The 22,996-nt window shown below is 37.9% G+C and overlaps 1 protein-coding gene across 1 annotated transcript in view; it reads left to right on the forward strand.

Moving 5' to 3' along the window:
* The window catches only part of LOC140242279 (SH3 domain-containing kinase-binding protein 1-like), a 99,545-nt gene that overhangs the window by 49,322 nt on the left and 27,227 nt on the right, over positions 1-22,996 (forward strand). The window contains 4 exon segments of the mRNA XM_072322024.1: positions 2,371-2,506; positions 11,082-11,303; positions 16,107-16,306; positions 22,784-22,907. Coding sequence (XP_072178125.1) covers positions 2,371-2,506; positions 11,082-11,303; positions 16,107-16,306; positions 22,784-22,907 — 682 coding nt within the window.

Here is a 22,996-nt window from a genome sequence, read left to right on the forward strand (position 1 = left end):
CACAAGAAGATAAAATTGTAATGCTTTGGTGTGTGGCTGACACACAAATTGACCAGTCTGTCAAACTTTGAATATTTTTACGACTCTGCCAAACTTTGAATATTTTTACGACCCTGCATTATGTCTGAGATGATTACATTGTTTCATGAAGTTGTGTTTAAAAAATGAAAAGAGAACGATAATTTTAAAACTTTTTTTTTTGCAATGGTATCAATACACGTAACCTGCCTTTTTTTCTTTGTTTGTTTGTTGTTGTTCTTTGCTTTTGTGATGAATTTCATACAAATCACAAAAACGGAACATTTATTCCAAGCACTGTGGCAATGCACACATATATAGATGTACATGTACATTTTAACCTGGGTTTCAGGTTAAAGGGACTGTACAGTACTGGCTGAGGTGGGGATTCATGTTTTGAACATTCCAAAGTGAGATAATGAAAAGCCTCTTATGAAATATGAAAGAGCATGTAATTTTAAGAAGGATTCAACGTTTATTTGATGAAAATTGTTTTTCAAATGGCTGAGATATCGAAAAAAGTGCTAATGATAAAAGGCGACACGCCACAACTTTATTAGGATCTCTTTGTTTCACCTTGTTTTGATATCTCAGCCATTTCAAAACCGATTTTGATCGAATAAGCTTTAGATACCCCTTAGAACTGCATGCTCTTTGACATCTCATAGAGTGGTTTCTGAATATCTCGCAAAACGTTAAAAGCTAAATCCTCACCTCGACCAGAACTGTACACACCCTTTAATGTAGATCTCAAACGCTGTATTTTTCATGAAAGCCTCATAGCCAACATTTGATGTCAAATGTTTTGACACTTGTGCTTTACAGCTGTAAGTGTAAATTTATGTGTGTGTGTGTGTGTGCATGTGTGTGTGTTTTTTTTTTTTTGATGAAACGTTGTTGATTGTATATTGTGTTTGAATGCATTCAAGATGAATGTTTTTGTCATGTGAAATTATAGAAATCAAATAAAGATTATTAACAAACAAAAAAAATGTTTGCATGTATTAAAGTGAAAGTAGGCATTACACTGTACATACATTGCAAGAAAATACCCCACTCTACACTTGTCCAGTCAAGGTCTCCTTTGTCATGTGCTTCACCAATTTAGTTCCACATCATCATCTTCAAAGTGTCTTTGATACACAGAGCAAATGGAAACAGAAAGTTCAACGGAATTTTCAAGTTTCGTGTTATATGTTTACGAAACATAAATGTACCAACCTTTTATACTCAAATTACATATGAGGTGATTTAAAGTCCTCGCCTCACAAGTTTCCTGTTGACCACCACACAAAACTTCACTGATTTTCCTCTTTTTTTTATTGGAATCAAAGAGAATGTATGTACTTATCCTTTTATCAATTTGTGTTGTGCTGCAATATACGAGCTACATTGTACAATGGCTTTTAGTGACAAAAGGTTTTAGTTGCCAAATAATCATTATGAGAATTGTCAGTTGATGACATCATCACTTGACTTGCATTGTAATTTGAATGCCATCTGTGGTTGAGACCAATATTTTCAAAAACACGGAGAACTTTATATTTCCATAACTTATTATTTTGCATCCAATTTTATTTAAAAAAACAAAGAACCCTGTTATTATAATCCTCAGACTGCAGTCTTTGTATTCAAAGTCATTTTGAGCACAATGTGGTATTGTGACTTTAAAGTCACTTCTCATGCGTTTAACATGAACACGCAATGGGGAAAAGTGTCTATAGTTGCCTCTCCAGGTAGCCAGGAGTAATGCCCTTGCTCACTTGTACACAAGGAACTAAAGACACTGTCAACAACACCAGCGGACTCTTGCAGATTTCTGTACACAAAAAGGTTTTATAAGTAGGGAGAACACAACGCAGAAACATGTACATGTATATGTATGTGTATGTGTGTGTGTGGATGGGGGCGGGGCTGGGTGAAACGATGGGATGGGGCAGAGAGGAATCGGGCAATAAGGCCAAGAGGAAGACGAGGAAATCTTTTGGCCACTTTCTGAAATACATCCCTGTATCATACTGACCTATCTCCGGCGCTGAGCAGCGTTAACTACGTCAATGTGAATCTCTGTGTAATGCTAATGCAGCTGGCAGTAGGATCCAGCTCTCCTCAGAGTACAGTATATATAGCGCTGTGCTTGTACAACAGTCGGAGGGGAGGGGAAAAAAAGAGATAATTTTGGGAGGAATTCCAAGTCAACTATTATATACTTCCTCAGTGATCCATCTGGCGGTGTTCTGCCACTGTTTTATTTCCTGTCATTTTTTTCATTCCTTTCACCAGACCCTTTGCCTTATTTTGCTCTTTTCTCTCATTATATGTTCTTGTGCATTCGACGTCGGATTCCGCCAGGTGATCAAAGACAAAGAGAAGGAGAAAGGGTCGTCGATGAAGTCAAAAACGCAAGCACCGCTCGCCAACGGGGATGCTGCTGCTGCGTCATCAGGCATGAACACCCCCGACCAGGACTCCAAAGTAACAAAACGAGGTAAGCCAGCCTCTACGAGGGCCTTCCTCTTTCTCTGAAACTTTGGAGCTAGAACTATTAGCTGCCTCATAAGAACTGCCACCCCCCCCCCCATGACTTGGATACATATTGGTATTTAATCACTGCCATAAATTGCAAAAAGGAGCAAAGTATACTATATGTATGTCATATAAATGTGTATCTCAAGGTAGCTCTTTTTGGTGGTTTTGAATTTTACAAAATTGATTGATTGCGGCAAAATCAATATATGCCAAGACATTGCCTCCCATTACCAGAATGCAATGCATAATATCATGGCCAGGAGTAGAAATAGTTGACTTTGCTTCTTTTAGAGTAAAATACTTTGCTCACTTCTCATTTGTCCTTATGGCTCTTGGTAGACTTGTAATCAATCATTCACAGAATGTTATGACGACCCAGATTTGTGAAAAATTATGCTCTTGAAGATATATGACATATATAACAGTGCAACCCATGCTTCGCATAAAAAGATCCGTAGAGTTGTAATGATTGTACAGTGATGACTTTAGTTGAGGGGGTATTGTTTGTGTTGATTGATGATGTCAGCCACGCAAGACTTGTTACAAAAGTTACAATGTATGTCAATGGGAAAATTGTTAGATAATGGCTAATAGCATCATTGCCCAATTTATGTTACATACACAATTGTACTGTTATACACCCATATATTTGGCGAGTCTATTTTTTTTTTTTTTTTTTTTTGGAATCAGGACTGCCCGTTACACAAGACAGTATTATTGCATGAACTTCACATGGTGTCTTTCTGTAGATAATGGGAAATATTCACTTCAGTAAAGATATGAAAATATGGCCATATAGCAGTTTTGTAATCACATTATTGATGGCGTCAATTCATTTTTTTTTAATTATAATTTTATAATAGATTTAAATCCTAAAAATCAAAGGTTTCCTAAAATAGTGTCTAGAGACAAAGTGCGAGAGATGGGGTTTGTATGTGAGTGCTTGTGTTGAGTACTGTATATACTGAATATTTCGGGAGGTTTTTATTTTTGCAAATTTGCAAGTCGGGTGCTATTCCCGAATTCAAAAACACACGAAAATATTAGCTCTGACCTCCGATATAATCTGATGGGCACGCATGCATTTTTCCATTCAGTGCACTGTACTTCACAATCGCGAATTTAACCGCACACAAAATTGATGAGAAGTCCCGATTCGGAAAAAAAAAAAAATTAGATTCGCTAAATATGTGGCATATACAGTATGTGTTGTTGGGGTTTTTTTTAGCTTCTCATTAAAGTATTGCGTGCAGTGCTAGCAGAAATGAAGTGCATTATACATGCATGTGTAAGTGTATACAAACAATCGTTAGTTTGTGAGTTAGATTTTTGTTTGTTATTGTTGTTTGTGAGTAGCACAAAATCCCTATCCATCTAGACTTCAACCACAGCTCTCCTCCATACACTCATGGGAGGAAACTTTTATCTGCGTCACCCCTGCTGATCAAGTCCAGAAGTGGATACATTTCTTCTTATTGGGTGGAAAGAGGGATTGGGGGGGGGGGGGCAGGGTGGAATGGGGATGGGGTGAGGGAGGAAGAGAAGAGGAGAGACTGGGATGGGGCAGGGAGAGGCATCGTCGTCATATAGTCTTATCCCAAGCCTCTTGGACTTTTCATTTGCAGTATTTTCACTATTACGCAGCCGTGCTTAGCTCCCATACAGAAATTTGTATTTAGGACTAGATACAGCAGTCAAGTGAGGGGGGGGGGGGTGAGAACAGTATAGCAAAAGCTGACACCTCCCTTCCCATTTAAAAGAAAACAACAACAACAACAACATCAACTACTTTCCTTATATACAACTCCAATTATTACCAAAACGGTATACTCGTAGCTACAGGCTGTATATGATGAATTTATACAATTGTACGTCTGAATGCTGACTAAAGAAATGACGTATAACGAAACAACGTAAATTGAAATGCCGGTCAGAGCATCATTTCAAACTAGAACTCGATAGTAAATCACTATTCCATAATGTCCATATGTGTCTTAACATATGGTCACCGTAGAATGGTATAATTGGGCAGGGAGGTGGCTGCTTCCACCTCCCTGAATTGGGCAGGGCTTAATGTTAGCGTGCGCGAAAGGTGACCCTATTCCTCTTGCTAGCAGCAACGTCATGACAATAACAACATGTGCAGTGGGAAACTGCGCATGTTGATCCATACAACATTTTCCAGAAAGGTCGAGATTAGTGTCTGAACAGTCTGTCGGCTTCTGCTACAGTCACACACGTCCGGATTTCGTACCGGGTCCATAAGGAATTAAAACCATATCGACCTGGTTCGAGCCGTAGAGACCTGCATTGACCCGCATCGTAACCCGTGTCAATTCCTGATGGATTCCGGGGGCTACGATACGGCGGTGAAAATTTTTTGGTCATGTTCAAAATTTTCTCATGGATTTCAATTCTGTATTGATATCCGCATTGACCCGGTTTGAACGGCATTGACTCGCACTGACCTGCTGCAACCAGCAGCGTAAAACTGTATGGACCCTTGCCGTATACCGCATTGCCTTCATGCAATGGATGATGACAAGGTTTACATCCGGGTCGTTACAGGTTGAAGCGGGGTGACACGGGTTGATATAGGGGTTGAAAAGGATTCAGTTAAGGATTCAAAGCGGATTTTTATACGGTTTGATACGGTTTTAATTCCTTATGGACCCGGTTCGAAATTCGGTCGTGTGTGACTGCAGCATAAATCGCCCTCCATTCCGGGACTAATCTGGCTCATTTTTACGCAGATCAAATCCGTTTCGTGACCCGGCCATGTGTGACTGTAGCATAAACGATGATTCTTTATATATCTTTTCTTTATCGAGATTTTTTATGAACTGGCTTGCGTCTGAACAGGGGTCTGTGCTCTGAAAGTGAGTTTTTGTAGCCCGAGGGCAAGCAAGCATGCTTGGCTGGTAGCATCCTGTCATTTCGTATGTGAGTGTGTTTGTGTGGGGGGGGGGGGGGAGGGGACCCCTCTGCCCTGACTCAGTAGACCCCATGGGGGAATGGCATAGTTTCAGTTTTGTGCAAAGGTTGAGCAATTATTGGAACCTTTGCACTATGAAAAAAGCATGAGCGCTCCTTAGCTATTAAAGGACAAGTTCACCTTCATTAACATAAGGATTGAGAGAATGTAGCAATATTAGTAGAACACATCATTGAAAGTTTGAGGAAAATCGGACAATCCGTTCAAAAGTTAAGAATTTTTGAAGTTTTTGTGCAGTCACCGCTAGATGAGAAGACTACTGCAGTGTATGATGTCACATGCATACAACAATATAAGGAAAATATAAAGAGAATTTTGCAAAATTTCATCTTTTGAAAAAAAAGTACACATTCCCTTGACTCATTACTGACATATGTTATGGGTAATATTATTCCCCCTACCTTTAGAAAGAGGCAAGCCAAGTACTCTTTTATTATGCGAAAAAAGTGAAAATATGTTGAATTTTCTTTACATTTTCTTTATATTGTTGTACCCATATGACATCACAAGCCTTAGTAGTCTCCTCATCCAGCGGTTCCAACACAAAAATTTTAAAAATTCATAACTTTTGCATCGATTGTCCAATTTTCCTCAAACTTTCACTGATGTGTTCTACTAATATTGCTGCATTCTCTCAATCCTTATGTTTATGAAGGTGAACTTTTCCTTTAAAAGATATTCTCTCAGATGTTATGAATTCCAAACCATTCCAGACTTTCAAATGTAAGCCTATGAGTTGTATGTCTTCCTGCTTTCCATAGTATGTGATTTGCACATGTTGCCATTAGGATGAATGTACACTGTACAAGTCAAACTGCCACCATGATTTATTGGCATTTAAAAACTCTTTTATGACTTTCTATTAGGCATTGTAAGATGTACAGGCTAGTGGGATGCAGCTCGTTGATTTTGACTGTTAATCTGTTTGCATTTTATTGGTGTATCATTACTGCAATTGCCTCATTGCACTCCAGTGTTGTCAAACCAAATGTCCCTATTTACATACTTGGTATGATAGAATTTAATTTGATTTAGTTTAATTTGATTTGATTTGATTTGACTTAATTTAATGTTGTTTTATTCAGTTGAATTGAATTGAATTAGATTAAATCAAATTGATCAGAATAGAATTAAATTGAATTGAGTTGAATTGAGTTCAAATATTGGTGTTGTGACTTATGAGACTCTTTTAAGAGCAAGATTATTTCATCAAAATGACCATCGCAGCATGCATACTTTAGCACCTTTAGGCCTAATGTGGGCAGTTCATGCTACATTGTACTTCCCTTATTCACAATGCCTTGCATATGTCCCAAAATTACAAGTCGACCATTTTAGCATGACATAGATTGTAAAATTTTGTCTCTCATTGCTCAAGATATCATTGTTGCATCGTCTCATATTATTTGCCATTTAAACAGGACATAGTTTTTCCTAATGGATGAGCATCCCATAATGTTAGCTGTCCGTGAGAGAGTAAATTACACCTGGTTGTGTTTATAAATCCAATTGCTTGCTATCTTGTGACCAGCCCATATGATAATGTGTGAAATGAATGCCGAAGGTCTGCCATCTTCTTGGGGCACAGAAGTGGCTTTATAGAGCTGTACTTGGATTTTAAAGGCATAATTTACCATTTGCAGAAGAAACAAAAACCCTGCATTAATGCTTTAAAATAGTTCTATAATGTGGCTTAGGGATAGAAACAAGTATTACATGTTGTACACTATAAGCTTTGAATCCATGTAATTGATGTTAAGTATTGTTTAGATACACGAAGTGTGAACAATAGTTATAATAGAAATGTTACCAAACTAAACTGTCTACAGTTATAGTTTCATGAGAAAAATACTGATATCTCCTTATATTTTAGGCTTTATTGCAAAATTTTATACGGTAGATTTTTTGAGATACAACAGACCTACACATATATGCATCAAATGTTATATCTTAAATATTTTTTATATCATTGCTCCCAAAGGTGAACAGGACCTTTAAAAGGAATGGCATAGTTTTTGTTAGATGGAGCTTTAGTTTTCCAACTTTTTTGTGAGATGATGAGAAACCTCTATGAAATATGGAAAAGCTTCTAAACAATTCTTAAAGTAATTCAAAGTTGCAACTGATTGACAAAATGTAGGGCAATTTGTCAATCAGTTGCAATGAAAACATCTCAATGGAAGAATTTCATGAATTAGAATAATTTAAAGTTTATTTAATGAAAATTGTTTCTGAATTGTCTGATATATCCCCCCCCCAAAAAAAAAGGTCCTAATAAAAGGTTAGACCCGACCCACCTTTTATTAGGACCACCTTGTTTTACTTTGTTTAATGTATCTCAGCCATTTCAAAACCTTATTTCATCAGATAAACTTTGAATTCCTCTCAAAATTGTATGCTCTTTAATATTTCATCTAAGTGGTTTCTCAATCATCTTGCGAAAAGTTAAAATGTGAATCTCCCATTCAATCAAAACTATACCATCCTTTTAAAGGGACTGTACAGTACTGGTTGAGGTGGGGATTCATGTTTTGAACATTCCTAAGTGAGATAATGAGAAACCTCTTATGAAATATGAAAGAGCATATAATTTCAAGAAGGATTCAACGTTTATTTGATGAAAATTGGTTTTCAAATGGCTGAGATCTAATATCCAAAAAAGTGATGATAATAAGAGGCGACAGGCCACGCCTTTTATTAGAATCTCTTTGTTTCACCTTGTTTTTGGATATCTCAGCCATTTCAAAACCGATTTTCATCAAATAAACTTTTGATACCCCTTAGAATTGCCTGCTTTTTGACATCTCATAGAGTGGTTCCTGAATATCTCGCAAAATGCTAAAAGCTAAATCCTCACCTCGACCAGAACTGTACACACCCTTTAAAGGGACTGTAGAGTACTGGTTGAGGTGACAATTTAAGTTAATAACATTTTTTTGGTGAGATAATGAGAAACCCCTTATGAAATATGAAAGAGCATGTAATTCAAGAAGGATTTGACATTTATTTGATGAAAATTGGCCTTGAAATGGCTGAGATATCCAAAAAAGCGATCCTACTAAAATTGACAGACCACAACTTTTATCAGGATCTCTTTGTTTTACCATGATTCTAGATATCTCACTCATTTGAAAACCTATTTTCATCAGATAAACTTTGAATTCCTCTTCGATTTGTATGCTCTTTGATATTTCATTTAAGTGGTTTCTAATTATCTCACAAAAAGTGAAATAATTTCAATATCCCGTCTCAATCAAAACTACCATATGGCATAGTTTTGATTGATATATCCCTTTAAGCTGAAGAAAAGTCATCAGGAGAATGAGAGAAAATGTGAGGCTGAGACTGAGTGAGAGAGATGGGGATGACTGCGGGGAAGGAGGAAGGAATTGTTCTTATGTTTCTAAGCAGCCTGAGAGTTATTTCCTGGTTGCCAGGCAGAGTTTTGGCACCAAACTGCTACAGAATATGTGTGTGCAGTGCCTTACTGTGAACCAAGCATTATCAGATAACACACAAACACACACACACACACACACACACACACACATGTACACACACTTGTAGCCATATACTTCTTCGATGAGTACAAGCACATCAGAAGGTAAACACTATGAAGGACTGTTACTACCGCTGCTACTGATGTGATACCTCTGACTACTTTTTTTTGATCAACTTTATTTTGATAATGATTACAATCGATATAATTTATCATGTGCCGTATCCACTCTGTGTAATGCTCTAGGTGCAAACATAATCAAGAAAAGAGCAGGTTTTAAGAAGTAGGCCTTTAGAAAGTACAGAAAAAGATAGATAATCAAATAGAGACGTTTAACAGTAGTGGGTCTTTTAGACTGCTTTTGAAAGAATCAGATGAAGGGCAATTAAAAAAAAACAACAACAACTGGAGGTACTATGTATAAAGATATCTACACTATTCAAAAACTTAACAATTTTTGTGGTTCACATTTTTTCTCCTACTACTGCTGCTGCTGCTAGTACTGCTACCAAGACTGTAATCATTATTAATCAATGAACTTGTGATTATATTAAAATGACATGCTAGGATTCAAAGACGTAGTTTATTATAAATGAATGAATTCTCTTTATATACACAAATGATTCAAGTCTACAACCTACATGTATTTTCTCATTAATGGTATGGTATTTCCTCTCATATATGAAACAAGTTTTATAGTTTAACCAAAGGTCGAGCACTCATAAATAGGAACAAAATGGCTTATTTATCAAATTATCACAGTTATCACTTTTCAATTGCCTTCAAGCATGCCAAAATAGCATTGTCGTAATTAGAATGTAATATTATGGCCTGAACCCATGCATGATGTTTCATATTATCATCAGTAAAGTATAATGATGATGACAATAGTGACTGACCGAAGGAACAATATAATGAGAAGACTTATACAATGAGCAGTATAAATTACAATGGCTGTGACATGGGTAATGAAAAAACCTATAGAAACAATATCCAGGTAATAGTCATTGTTAAGCATAAACAGAATACTGACAATGATAATAATACCGGTACATAAAACTATTGAAGTACTGAATATAATTATTTCTAGGAATATCTTATCTTTTGCTTTATCAGATAACCAATGCTTCTATAGACACACCATTTCTGAATTACACAATAATCTGAAAATTGCACAGTAATCCGAAATTTACACTGAGTGAGAAAGAGTAGAAAAGAAACTGAAGGAGAGATTGAGATTGGAACTCTTGAACTACATGTACCTGGTCACAGAAAACTAATCACAAGCATTATGTTATGAAGTTTTTAAAGGCAAATGTTTGCTATTACAATGAAAGCAAAAGTTAAGATAACAAGACTGATATGATTTCAAAAACATGCATTGACTTCAAGTGCCAGCCATAAATTTTATGATGTGTGTGTAGTTTTGAATTTGCTACTGACCAATAAATGTAATTATAACCCAATTACTGGGTAGTTATGATTAGATCTCTGTAATCATCAAGAGAATAGTTGCCCTCAACAGTCTGGTAGCATGAAGCCATTAAACGATATTAGAGACTCGATGGCATGGAAACACCATTTAGTGGGAAGTCTGGCCCGCTTCGGATGTATTCAAGGAACCCCGCAAAAAAATTGTGTACAGCTTCATCACTGATCACTATATATTAAGCACATTCACACCCAAAGAATCTTAAGTGGCGTCAACTGTTACTGATGAGCGTGCATTTCAGTGCATTTATTCCCTGACACGTGGCTGACGAACACTATTTGTGGTTTTGTACATACCGTGATAGGCAGTGAATGGAGACCGATACAATCAGATCACCCATGTCTCACCACACTGCTGGGTCTTTAACCTGTTGAGGATGGTTTGATTTTGCTACAACACGCATTTCCCATAGACGCTTGCCCGAGTATACTCAGGATTCCTCCCGTGTGGGTTAACATGATGTGGTGGGTATAGTGATATCAGCATCTAATATATTTCTCCCCACTTCTCTTTGTGTTCCCCCTTCCCTCTCTCCCATTCGTCTCCAGAGGGTGGTAGCAAAAAGAGGCTGATGCGGGCAAAGGTGGCCTACAGCTACAACCCGCAGAACGACGACGAGCTGGAGCTGGTGGTGAACGAGACGGTGGAGGTGCTGAACCAGCCTGAGGAGGGCTGGTGGGAGGGCATTATCAACGGCAAGCAGGGCATGTTCCCCTCCAACTTTGTCAACATCATCAAGGACGATGACGTCCCCGAAGCGAGGCCGGAAGGTGAGGACTAGCCACTGTTGTGGAGGAATTTGTGCTTAAATGGACATTCCAGACAATTTTCATAATTTCACATCGTTTTGTACATCTACTGCTCCATGTATGAATTTGTAGAATTAATGTGGTCCTTCAGCAGAGAAATCAATACTCTTAATAATCTAGAACATATTACACTGAACAGTGTTGATGACATCGAGCCTCACATATTTCAGAAATGTAGCAGTGCAATTCCATGACAACACCGCTTGCTATACAAGTTCACCTGTGTAGGAATCTATGCATGCCTTCTTCTTTTGTTCTGCTTCCTTGAGCCCCAACTCGTGCATTCTTATGGTGAGGCTGCCATGTCATCATCCTTGTTCATTGCAATTTGTTATAAATTTTGAAAACATTCTTATTTCCAATCCAAATCACTATAAATTCTGAAACTCTGTACTCGGTATAACTAATTTATAGTTGTTCAAATGTATAAGTCTCAAAATCATCCGAAGGTCCCCTTTAAAGGGGAGTGAAGCCAAAATATGCATTTCAATTGAGTGAATTCAGCAATATTTAGTACGAAATGTAGAACAAATTTTCACTTTTCTAGCATAATGAAAGAGCACTTGACTATCTCTTTCAGAAAGCAGGGGAAATGATAGTGCCCTATGTAACATATGTCAGCAACAAATCGAGGGAATTTTTACTTTTCATAAAAAATGACATTTTGTGGAATATTCTACATCTTCATACATGATGTCACAAACTATGGTCATCTTCTCATCTAGCGATGGCTGCACTTAAACTTTAGAAATTCATAACTTTTGAAAGTACTGTCTGATTTTCCTCAAGCTTTCACTTTGTATGTTTTCTAATACACTGCATTCACTCAATCCATTCATCTATTTGGGCTTTATTCCGCTTCAACATAAAGATCAAGATTCATAGTGTAGAAAGTTCACTTATAAATGGATGCATGCAGCAATTTATGTGGAATTGTGACTTTGTTTTTCTGTGATGAAAATAAGCTTTCCATATGGAGCCTATCAACTTGGCTGATAACGCCACAAACAACAATCATACCAAAGACAATACCCAAGCAGCAATTTCAGCTCATTCATTTCAAGAATTTTTTTTTTCTTCTGTGATGAAAATAATTTTTGTGTTGTTGCAAAGATGATTAAAAAGACTGCTTTGACTTGGCATTTTTTGCCATGTAGCATATATATGCATATCAGGGCAATAACCACCTGGCTATCTGGTTAGTGGTAAGGTTAGAGTAAAGATTAGGGTTAGGGTTAGGTTTAGGGTCAGGGTCAGGAGTTTGGGTTAGGGTTAGGATTAGGTTCAGGATTAGGATTAGGAATAGGGGAAGGGTCCGTGGTAATTGCCCAGGGGGTAATTGCCCTAGACCCTATACATATATGACACCACCATTGATGTCATATATTTGAGCTTTTCTATCGAGGCCAGGATGTTACGTACATAATGCCCCAAACGAAAACGAAAACTGGCCTGTAGCACGTGATATGACAAAGATGAAAAATGTTTCGTGTCGACGACCGTGTGTTCGGAGTAGCAAAAGAATAATATAATATAACAGCTAAAACCAGGGAGCTGGCCAAACAACTTGTTAGCTATCAAACAACAATGCTTTGTTACGTAATATTACGATGACATGTGTCCCCATTTGAGCACACAATAGTAATGTTACAATAAACGAAATTCACGTTTGAATCGCAAACGTTTCGCTCTTGGAGCCGGGGTAGCAAAACTCAAAAGATTGTTACGTAAAAGACTCTTCGTGGTGTTCAAGCCAGTTTTTACACGTTTCAGAACGAATAAACAGCATTGAAATTAACGAGGGAAGTGGAGCAATAACCCGTCAACTCTAAGTCATTGAGTCTATTTTTACGTAAATTACAGTGAGCGTCTTTATAATGTTTGTGGAAGAATAGCCAACAGCTTTTACAGCTTAGAGGCTATTATTTATGAGTGGCGGGAAATGAAAATTAAAGGGATCAGATGAAAACAAAACAAAACAAAACAACGACTTCAAGGAACGTGACCGTCGGAAGAAGCAATACAGTCTATGGAGGACGGTTGGGGCGAAGACCATTAACTTCTATAATAGCTATGCTATATAGATATCATGATTCATTAGCAAGTTTTAGAATAACCCACATAGAATTACTTAATAAAATGGCTGAAATAAAATGATTTTGAGTGGCTAATAAAAAATAATTGTTTCTTTTATAAAACAAACATTCAATTGTTTAACAGGAGTAGCATTGGAGAAAAAAAAAACTGTTCTACTGTAAAATTTCCTTATCATAGTTCATTTTGATATATATATATATATATATATATATATATATATATATATATATATATATATACATATATATATATAAACAGATTTCATTCACAAAATCAAAGACTTTATACTATGAGTAATAGTAGCTATATGGCAACGATCAACCTGACTGTGAGCGACGATGGTGTCTTACGTAAGACTTTATTGCCAAAAGATACTATGAGGTATTGTTGTACACATTGACTCTCACTTTCCAAATAGATTTATAAATAACGAGAGTCCTTGATTTAAGCTTTTCTATCGAGGCCAAGATATTGTGCGTACATAATGCCCCAAAAGAATACAGACCTGTAGCACGTGACATGACAAAGATGATAAAATGGTTGTTAACAATACAATTTGATAAAATTTGTTAACAATACAATTTGATAAAAACTTCACAAGTTAGAGCAAGAATTGAAGTCTGATGTACTACAAAAATAATTGGAAATTATAGGCATGAAAGTGTAGCAACCATAAGTCAAAAATGGGTTAACTTCAAACGCGATTTTCTCGAATTGTCATTCTTACGCAAACCTGAGGGATTTGTCGGTTCGTGTGACCGGCGACGATATGTCAGCAACAAATCGAGGGAATTTTTACTTTTCATAAAGCATGATATTTTGTGGAATATTCTATCTTCTTCATACATGATGTCACAAACTATGGTCGTCTTCTCATCTAGCGATGGCTGCACTTAAACTTTAGAAATTCATAACGTTTTGAAAGTACTGTCTGATTTTCCTCAAGCTTTCACTTTGTATGTTTTCTAATACACTGCATTTACTCAATCCATTCATCTATTTGGGCTTTATTCCGCTTCAACATAAAGATCAAGATTCATAGTGTAGAAAGTTCACTTAAATGGATGAATGCAGCAATTTATGTGGAATTGTGACTTTGTTTTTCTGTGATGAAAATAAGCTTTCCATATGGAGCCTATCAACTTGGCTGATAACGCCACAAACAACAATCATACCAAAGACAATACCCAAGCAGCAATTTCAGCTCATTCATTTCAAGAATTTTTTTTTTCTTCTGTGATGAAAATAATTTTTGTGTTGTTGCAAAGATGATTAAAAAGACTGCTTTGACTTGGCATTGTTTGCCATGTAGCATATATATGCATATCAGGGCAATAACCACCTGGCTAACTGGTTAGTGGTAAGGTTAGAGTGAAGATTAGGGTTAGGGTTAGGTTTAGGGTCAGGGTCAGGAGTTTGGGTTAGGGTTAGGATTAGGTTCAGGATTAGGATTAGGAATAGGGGAAGGGTCCGTGGTAATTGCCCAGGGGGTAATTGCCCTAGACCGAATATGACATCACCAGAGACCAATCATTGTTTGATTGATGTTGCTGCAGTGGTAGCCCCTAAGTGAAAATTCCCAACCCAGAGGCAATACCGACAGAACACTGGATATCCTCGTTCATGCAAGAGTTACTCTCATACATCCATGATGGGCTTGCTACAAACATGAGGATCATGGGGAATATATGCTGAACATTATGAATGGCTGGACTGGATGCAGTCATGGTTATGCCCCCACTTCTGACCAATCAGAAGAGGGAGCTCATAAAACGGCATGTTGAAATACGATATGCCACAGTATATCATATCCCCTACGCATGCATCCATTGTGGAACTTTGGACCCACTCATTCCCACTTGAGACAAATCTACAAGTCTGTATGATGGTCTTATATTTTCATGTATAATTGCACACCTGGTTTTCGTTTCCCTCTTCAACCGACGATACAGTTGAACCTCTCGTATCCGGACAAGTCGGGACCGGGGCTCATCCGGATAAGGGATTTGGCCGGATACGGGAGACTCAATGCTTTATACATGTACATATTCATACACATGTAGGTCCTACTGATGTAGCCCATTGTAGTACCACATGTAGTAATGTGTATACTGCAACCTTTTCATTGTTACACTCAGTAACAGACCCCAAAATAGAGGTGTATGTTAATGTTGGAAGTAATATGTAATTCATGTGTGTTTGTGTAGGAGTTCTCAAGGAGTTGGGAATCCCGGCGAGATTGTGTCCGTATAATAGAGAGATCCGGATAAAGGGAGGCCGGATAAGAGAGGTTCAACTGTACTTTTCTCCGGGGCTGTCTACTTAGGTTCCCACACACTGTGTGCGAGTTGGCTGTGATGAATTCAGTGAAAACAAGAATATGTTATTTAAGCTTTTGTTCCACAAGCAAAGCTTTCATAATAACCATGCAAAGTCTCCTTACGTCAAACGTTGCCCCCCAAAACAGGGATGTTATGTAAAAAAGGATTTTTTTTGGGGGGGGGGGGGGCCCTGGCTTGTAGTGCCTTTTGTCATCATTTCCAAAGGATGTCATACACAAATTACCACAAGCAAAAAAACTTTTTGCTGGCATTGTCTCGTGAAAATTAAGGTTTTCCATTGATTTTCTTCTTTTATTTTCCCTTTTTCTCCTTGAAACTACCATAGCATCGGGTCCATCAGCTGCCACCGGGGCCGCCACCACACCTGCCGAGGAGGAGCGGCCGACGAAGTCCAAGATCAAGAGCTCCGGCATGGGGTTCGGTAACATCTTCCAAAGTGGGCAGCCCCACCTGAGGAAGACTCCCGCCCCGAGTAAAGATGTAGGTACTCCCAAATCCGAGCCATTCCCGTTTGCGTTGAAGAGGGTGAGGAATTTCAGAATTATTATTACAATTTTTTTCCTGATATCCTAACAATCTACCCACCCGTGTGCAGGTATTTAGAGGGATGTTTTAAATAGCTCCGTTTTAATCCTCTTTCTCTCTTTTTTTTTTCTCTCTGCCAGCTCATACTGTAGCCACACCCTATATATAATAGTTTGAGCATGTGCTAGATTAGTTTCTGTACTGCCAAGTTGAGACAATATGTCACCAACATCTTTCTTCGCATCAGATATCACAATTCCATTGTATATACAGTGTATGACACAAGTCAAGAAGTCATTCACAGAACCTTACCACATTGCATAAAGTACCATAGTTACAGGTGTACATCTTTTTCATTACCAAAACCTTGAAAAAAAAAGAAGAAGCTGAATCATTCTTTTAACAACCATTAAAAAGATTGAAAGTCCAGAAAGTTGATAAGTATCAAAATGACATCATAGTCTATATTATTTGAAGGCATTCCTATGCTATTGTTCAGCGGCATCCGCATGCCCAAGATGTACATTGGGCGTGAGAGCTAGCTAAAATATAAAATGTGTGTAGCACATTGGCTGATATAGTTGCAGACACTGAAATGGAGAAAACAGCTAAATTGAGGAATTTTAACCCCAAAATGATTAGAAGAAATGTTTGCTAGGTGTTCTAGCATGAAAGGTTCAAAACATTTTACAACCCCATTACCAGAAATTCGATCTATAAATGTTTTAAGATATTTTGAAACTTGCAACTATTGTTTTGGATTGAGTATTGAGTTCAAATGTGTAATTTTTGCATGCTTTATTGCATCTTTACTGCAAGGCAAATATTCTGAAAACTGTTCATCTGGTGGCTGGCATTCTAAGCAAATCTGTGTGGTGGGTTGTTGGAATGAAAACAGAACAAATTATTTCACCACTAGAGAGCGTAGAGTCTGGGCAAGTCAATGAAACCAGTATCAGAAAATTCATGCTTGGTGGCACTATTTTAAGGGTCTTGTGGTGGCAGTTCCATATCATTCCAGTTCTTAAAGGGATCATATAGTTTTGGTTATGTCCTACATATTTGTACCTTCGGGTTTCTAACATTTTTATGCTGAGATATTGAGAAACCTCTTATGAAATATGAAAGAACATGTAATTCCAAGAGGAATTCAACATTTATTTGATGAAAATTGATTTTGAAATGGTTGAGATATCCAAAACAGAGCATTCCTACGATAGCTTTGTTTTACTTTGTTTTTGGATGTCTCAGCCATTCCAAAACCCATTTTCCTCAAATAAACTTTGGATTCCTCATAGAATGTTATGCACTGTACTATTTCATAAGTGGTTTCTTGGTATCTCACAAAAAAAAAAAAAAAAAAATATTAAAACCCAATCCTCACCTCAGCCAATACTATACTATCCCTTTAATGCAACAACAGGTAATACCTGTGTTGGAAGTGACAAATAGGAGTTTTCTTTTTGATCTATTTGAATTCTTTGAGGCATTGTAGCTTTAACAATAACTTCTTTCTAAGCTCTTGTTCATCTCTGTTAGTGTATGATAAACCAATGCCTATGGAAACCTGGTTTGTCCCTGTGCAGAGTTTATGAGAACTTTAGAATATTATATATACAGAACTGGTTGAGGCTGTTGCTGTTATTATGACAAGATTCTAAACAAGCTATTAGAGGGTGATGTTGCAATAGATGAGTTAAAACCTCCCCTGTTCAGATTCATTTATTCTTATCTTTGCTGTGAGTACATTCTTCACTGATAACATAGATTTTATTTTAAAGGACAAGTTCACCTCAACATACAGTGTACATGTAGCCCAGATGGCTACGAGCACGTAAGAAAATAATAAGTAAAGAAGCAAAAACAAAACAAAACACTGCAGTCATGTTTTCTTAGTTGCCCTGTGACATCAATATGCTCAGGGAAAATATGCTTTGAGTTCATGAGATCAATTTTGTTTTTCATCCTGTTGGACTTCCTCTCTTTTTCTTCCTCTTCCAAGAAAAGTCTGCGGTCTTTACAGAAACTTATCACTGGTGGGGTGACAAGACCTCATATCTACAAAATGTGAAATGTTCAGGAGAGCTAAAAAAACATGGCAGCCAAAGCACTGTAACAAATGGAATCACCTTTCCTTTGACATGCCATGTTATAGCTTCACTTTTTTAGTAAGACAGCTAAGATTGGGACAGGACGTTGCTTGACTGATTTTCTGACCATTAATCCCAAAAAGTGATTTTCACCAAAATTTGAGATACGAGGTCTTGTCACCCCAGCGATGTTATGAGTTTGACATTGGCTACTATCCCTGATAGTGAGCACGAGGCTGGTTAGTGCCATGCATTCTCCATCTTCAAAGCCCCACTCCAAATTACGGGGAATGTCTTTGCCCTCTGATCCTTGGGCCTGATGATCCTTTGAGCTTGAAGGTCGTTCTCCTTGGCGAATTTCTATTTTATTTTAGTATTGTTAAGGGGAGTGGGTCACACAGGAATTTCAGAGACAAATTTAGATATTTGGTGATAATGTGAATGCACCCTTCGGTCAACAACCCAGAACACCCATGACGTTGGCTGTCGTAAGGACACCTGTAATCATTTGGTTCATCTGAAAACTTTAATTCCAGAAACAAACAATTCTTGTCCAATGGTTACAGAGAATAAGTAGGTGAACAAATTCAAAAACAGTGGGCAAGTGCATCAGAAATTGAGATGAATCTGTACTGGGCGATATATGATGTATTGTATAAGGTTGCTTAAATTTGTGGATGTATACAGATTAACCAGATTTGTGGAGAAGTTTCTACTTGTAAAGCTGCTATTACATGCATGGGAAAGGAAAGAGCTCACCCAATCCAGAATGTTCTAGGAAGTGCCTATTTGGCTTTAGTGATGCAATACATACACTGTACAGTACATTTTTACTTGTATCCCAGTATTTTTGGTAGCAATTTTTAGGTATGATGTCATGCACATAACTAGACAGTGAGTCAGGGTGTCTAGAAGGATCTTGAGCTCACAAGTATGTAGCCCTAGGTTGGAGATAATTACAGAACATTCGAGAAAGGTTGAAGGAACCTATATAAGCCACAGAAATTCTGAAATAGGCAGAAAACGTAAAACCTCTGCTCTGAAAGTTATGTCGCTTCTGGCTCTGAAGCGATTGTTATAGTTAGTCCTGTGTTACCTGCTATATTTTGTGGAAATAAGGCCTTGGAGACATAATTATTGCCTGCTGAGAATTGATTTGTCTACATTGGTAACCAACCCCATTCTCATGTCTATGAACATTGCTACATCGAAACCTTGAGTGGCTGGATTCCTAGCTGGAGATTATTTGCTGGAGTATCATTCACACATTGACTGGACGCGGTCATCACAACGTCTGGATTCTACATGTATGGCTGTGGATTCATACTTCGGATTACAGTAACCTGTGCCCATTGATTCACATCTGAGGGATCATTCATCGGTGCATCAAGGATCCTTCATCTGTCCATCACACATCATCTTTGGACATTTCCAGGGGATTACATGGAATTTGTGATTTTTACATTCGACTGTAACACATGTATTAAAGTGATCGTGTATTCCTTATACTTACAGATCAGTGTCCGTACTGGAAACATCACTGGTGATATACTGCCTGAACAGAATGTGTTGGTTCTTTTGTGCAGTCATTCTTAGTGTGATTTTGGCCGTAACAAATCATGGAAAAGGAGTTTACACAGAAACAAATTGGAGGAGCTAATAGAACATTTGACCAATAAGAATTTGGATTTTTTTTTTTTTTTTTTTTTTTTTTTTTTTTTTTTTTTTTTTTTTTTATAGCAAGCACCACACCCCAAGATGAGATTTAGCCAATGATTTTTTTTTTTTTTTTTTTTTGGGGGGGGGGGGGGGGGAAGAGAAGTACGTTTGATAGTCAAATTACCTAAAAAAAGACCATGTTTGGGAGAGGAGAGTTGAAAGCACAATGGGAGCAGCTTCAGACTATGTCGTGAAGCAAAGGCGGCAGAGTATTTTGGAAGTTTGAGGAAGTTTGAGAATGCTAGTAGTTGGAGACGACTGAGATAAGGTTTGGAGCCCTTCCATGTTACATCATATCCCTTCCTGGTTAAAAACTAATCCACGCTGACTGTGATTTTGCTAGCAAGATACACTCTGTGAATGTGACAACAATGATGATCTCGATCTGACTTTCTCAGTAATTGAACTGATGAGCTGAGCAGCGGCACAATATGAGAAACTGTGCATCACTCTATAAAAGACAGAGTTAACCCCAATTAGGAGAGTTACGAACTCCAAATAGTCAACTGGTGTCATAACTTGGAAGCGGCGGAGTGCCCCATCTGGCATGGAGAAAATGGACAGTGATGGTGATAAAGTGTTTAATGTGGCAGTGAAAACAGACAGACCGCTCAATGGGCACTCAAGCCCCATGGATGAGAGCAACATGCAGATGAGGACTTTATCCAACAACCATGCAGACGCCGAGATAAGTGGCCGCACCGACTAACTTCATTTCTCCCTTCTAACAAGCCCCTCCCCTTCCCACAGAGTGAGATAGTGGTACTGTGTACGCTATGTATTTAGCAAGTCAAAATTTTCGCGAATCGGGATTTCCTGACAATTTCATGAGTGGTTAAATTCGCGATCGTGGAGTACTGTACTGAATGGATAAATACGTGTGTGTCACGTTCATATCGAGATCAGAGTCATTATTTTTGCATGTCTTTCATTTCGCGAATAGCACCTCACTTGCAAAATTTGCGAAAATAAAAACCTCATGAAATTTTTGGCTTTGACAATATTTCGGACCCTGATGAGTGTGATGTTCAACTGTGTTGTGAGAAAAGTAAATTGTTTGCGATCTAGTCCCTGCTTTTAGGCCTACAAGAAAGCAGGTTGGTGAATAAACATGCTATTGGTAGCATTAGAGTAAACCATATCATGAATTCAATCATTCTTTTGCATTTTGTATTTGCTGTTTGTGGAGAAATATGAAGTCTCCCTTTTTATGAATTTTGTAGATTTGATAATGATTGCTGTGTATGTGATTACCTAGCCCCCGACAAGTACAGAGAGTACACGTAGCTTTATATTGTTCTACACATGTGACATCACAAACTGTTGTAGTCTTCTCATCCAGCGGTGACTGCGCAGAAACTTTAAAAATTCATGACTTTTGAACAGATTGTCCAGTTTTCCTCAACTTTCACTGATGTGTTCTACTGACATTGCTGCATTCATTCAATCCACATGTATATTAAGGTGAACTTGTCCTTTAAGGTGAACATGTCCTGTAGAGTCTGTTTTCATTCTGTCATACCAGCTTAACTCTCTCAGTATGACCATCTCATGTATTACCGTTACCATTGCATACCAGTGCAAGAATTTATCTTGGCTTGGGGCAGGAAGTGAAACCAAAGTTTCATATTCACACGTGCAGAAATAGCACAATAGATTTAATCGCCATTGTGAGACTATCTTGTACAGACGCTGAAAATGTTCTCCTACAGTGTATGTGCAAGTCTGTATTTCTTTGTAGAAGCAAAGTTGTCTTCAGTTTCATTGTCCAATTCCATTGCAGTTTTGACCATACCTGAGGAGTGTATTTTTAATTTTTCATTGTATGCCAGCCAAGGTTCTAGTTATTGCTCTATGCTCATCACATCTATGTCCACGATGTTACAGCATTGTCACTCTATTCTAACACAAACAATTGAACATTTACTTAGGGTGAATTTTAAGAACTACAAAAGTGTAAAGGTGCTTTGCTAAGCAAAAGACACTTCGGTGACACAACAAAGGCAGGCTAAACCTGAAACAATTGTTGTATATCAATAATTATGTTTCAGGCTCACGTTATATTGTATACATACAATTGTACATCAATAGTTATCTTTCAGGCTCAGTCTGCCATTGTTATTGATGCCAAAGTGTCTCGTGCTTTGCAAATCAACATCGAGATCTAGAAACCTGGACTCAAATTTTATGGTCCCTCATAAGGTGTAGCTGTCATCTCACAAGCAGTGAAAATGTGAAATCGATCATGCGAGTCCCAGGTATTGTATATTCAACGACCAATACTTGCAGTTGGATGAGCTTCGGAAACTCGCCCATCGAATGTAGTGGTCACCCATTGTGTCATTTGATGGAGGTTGTTGATTCTCGATATTTAATCAAACACAAGAGAGGCAATCCAAAATCAGGTGTCACCACTTATGTGTACATTAGGTATTGTCTCAATCCCTTTTGTGTCTCTTTTGAATGCGAGGAAACCCGAGCGGTGATTCAATTCTTGGAACAAATCCAAAAGCGCTTAGAAGAAAAGTTCACACGTGACCGCATTGTCCAGTGTGGGAATGTTGGTCTCTGGGTTGTTGGCTTTGCGCGACATTGTCCGGATCATTTGAATGCATCATTTCTGTGGCGGGTGCAATATTGAGGCAGTTGTATCTAATCCAACCCACAGATGTCCCTCCGAAAAGACCAGGCGAGCGCCGACAAGAATGCGGCCGAGGAGAAGAGGAAAGCGGAGGAGAGCGAAAAAGAGAAGGCCAAATCAGAGAAGGACCACACCGACCATTCTGCGAAAGGTTGGTTTGTCGCTGTTTATTGTGTCTGTACAAGAAGTATTGTGTCTATAATATGATGTAGGTGTGAACAATGTGTATCATTCATTACA

Source organism: Diadema setosum, chromosome 19 (assembly GCF_964275005.1).
Source record: "Diadema setosum chromosome 19, eeDiaSeto1, whole genome shotgun sequence".
In the NCBI taxonomy this organism is placed as follows: Eukaryota; Metazoa; Echinodermata; class Echinoidea; order Diadematoida; family Diadematidae; genus Diadema; species Diadema setosum.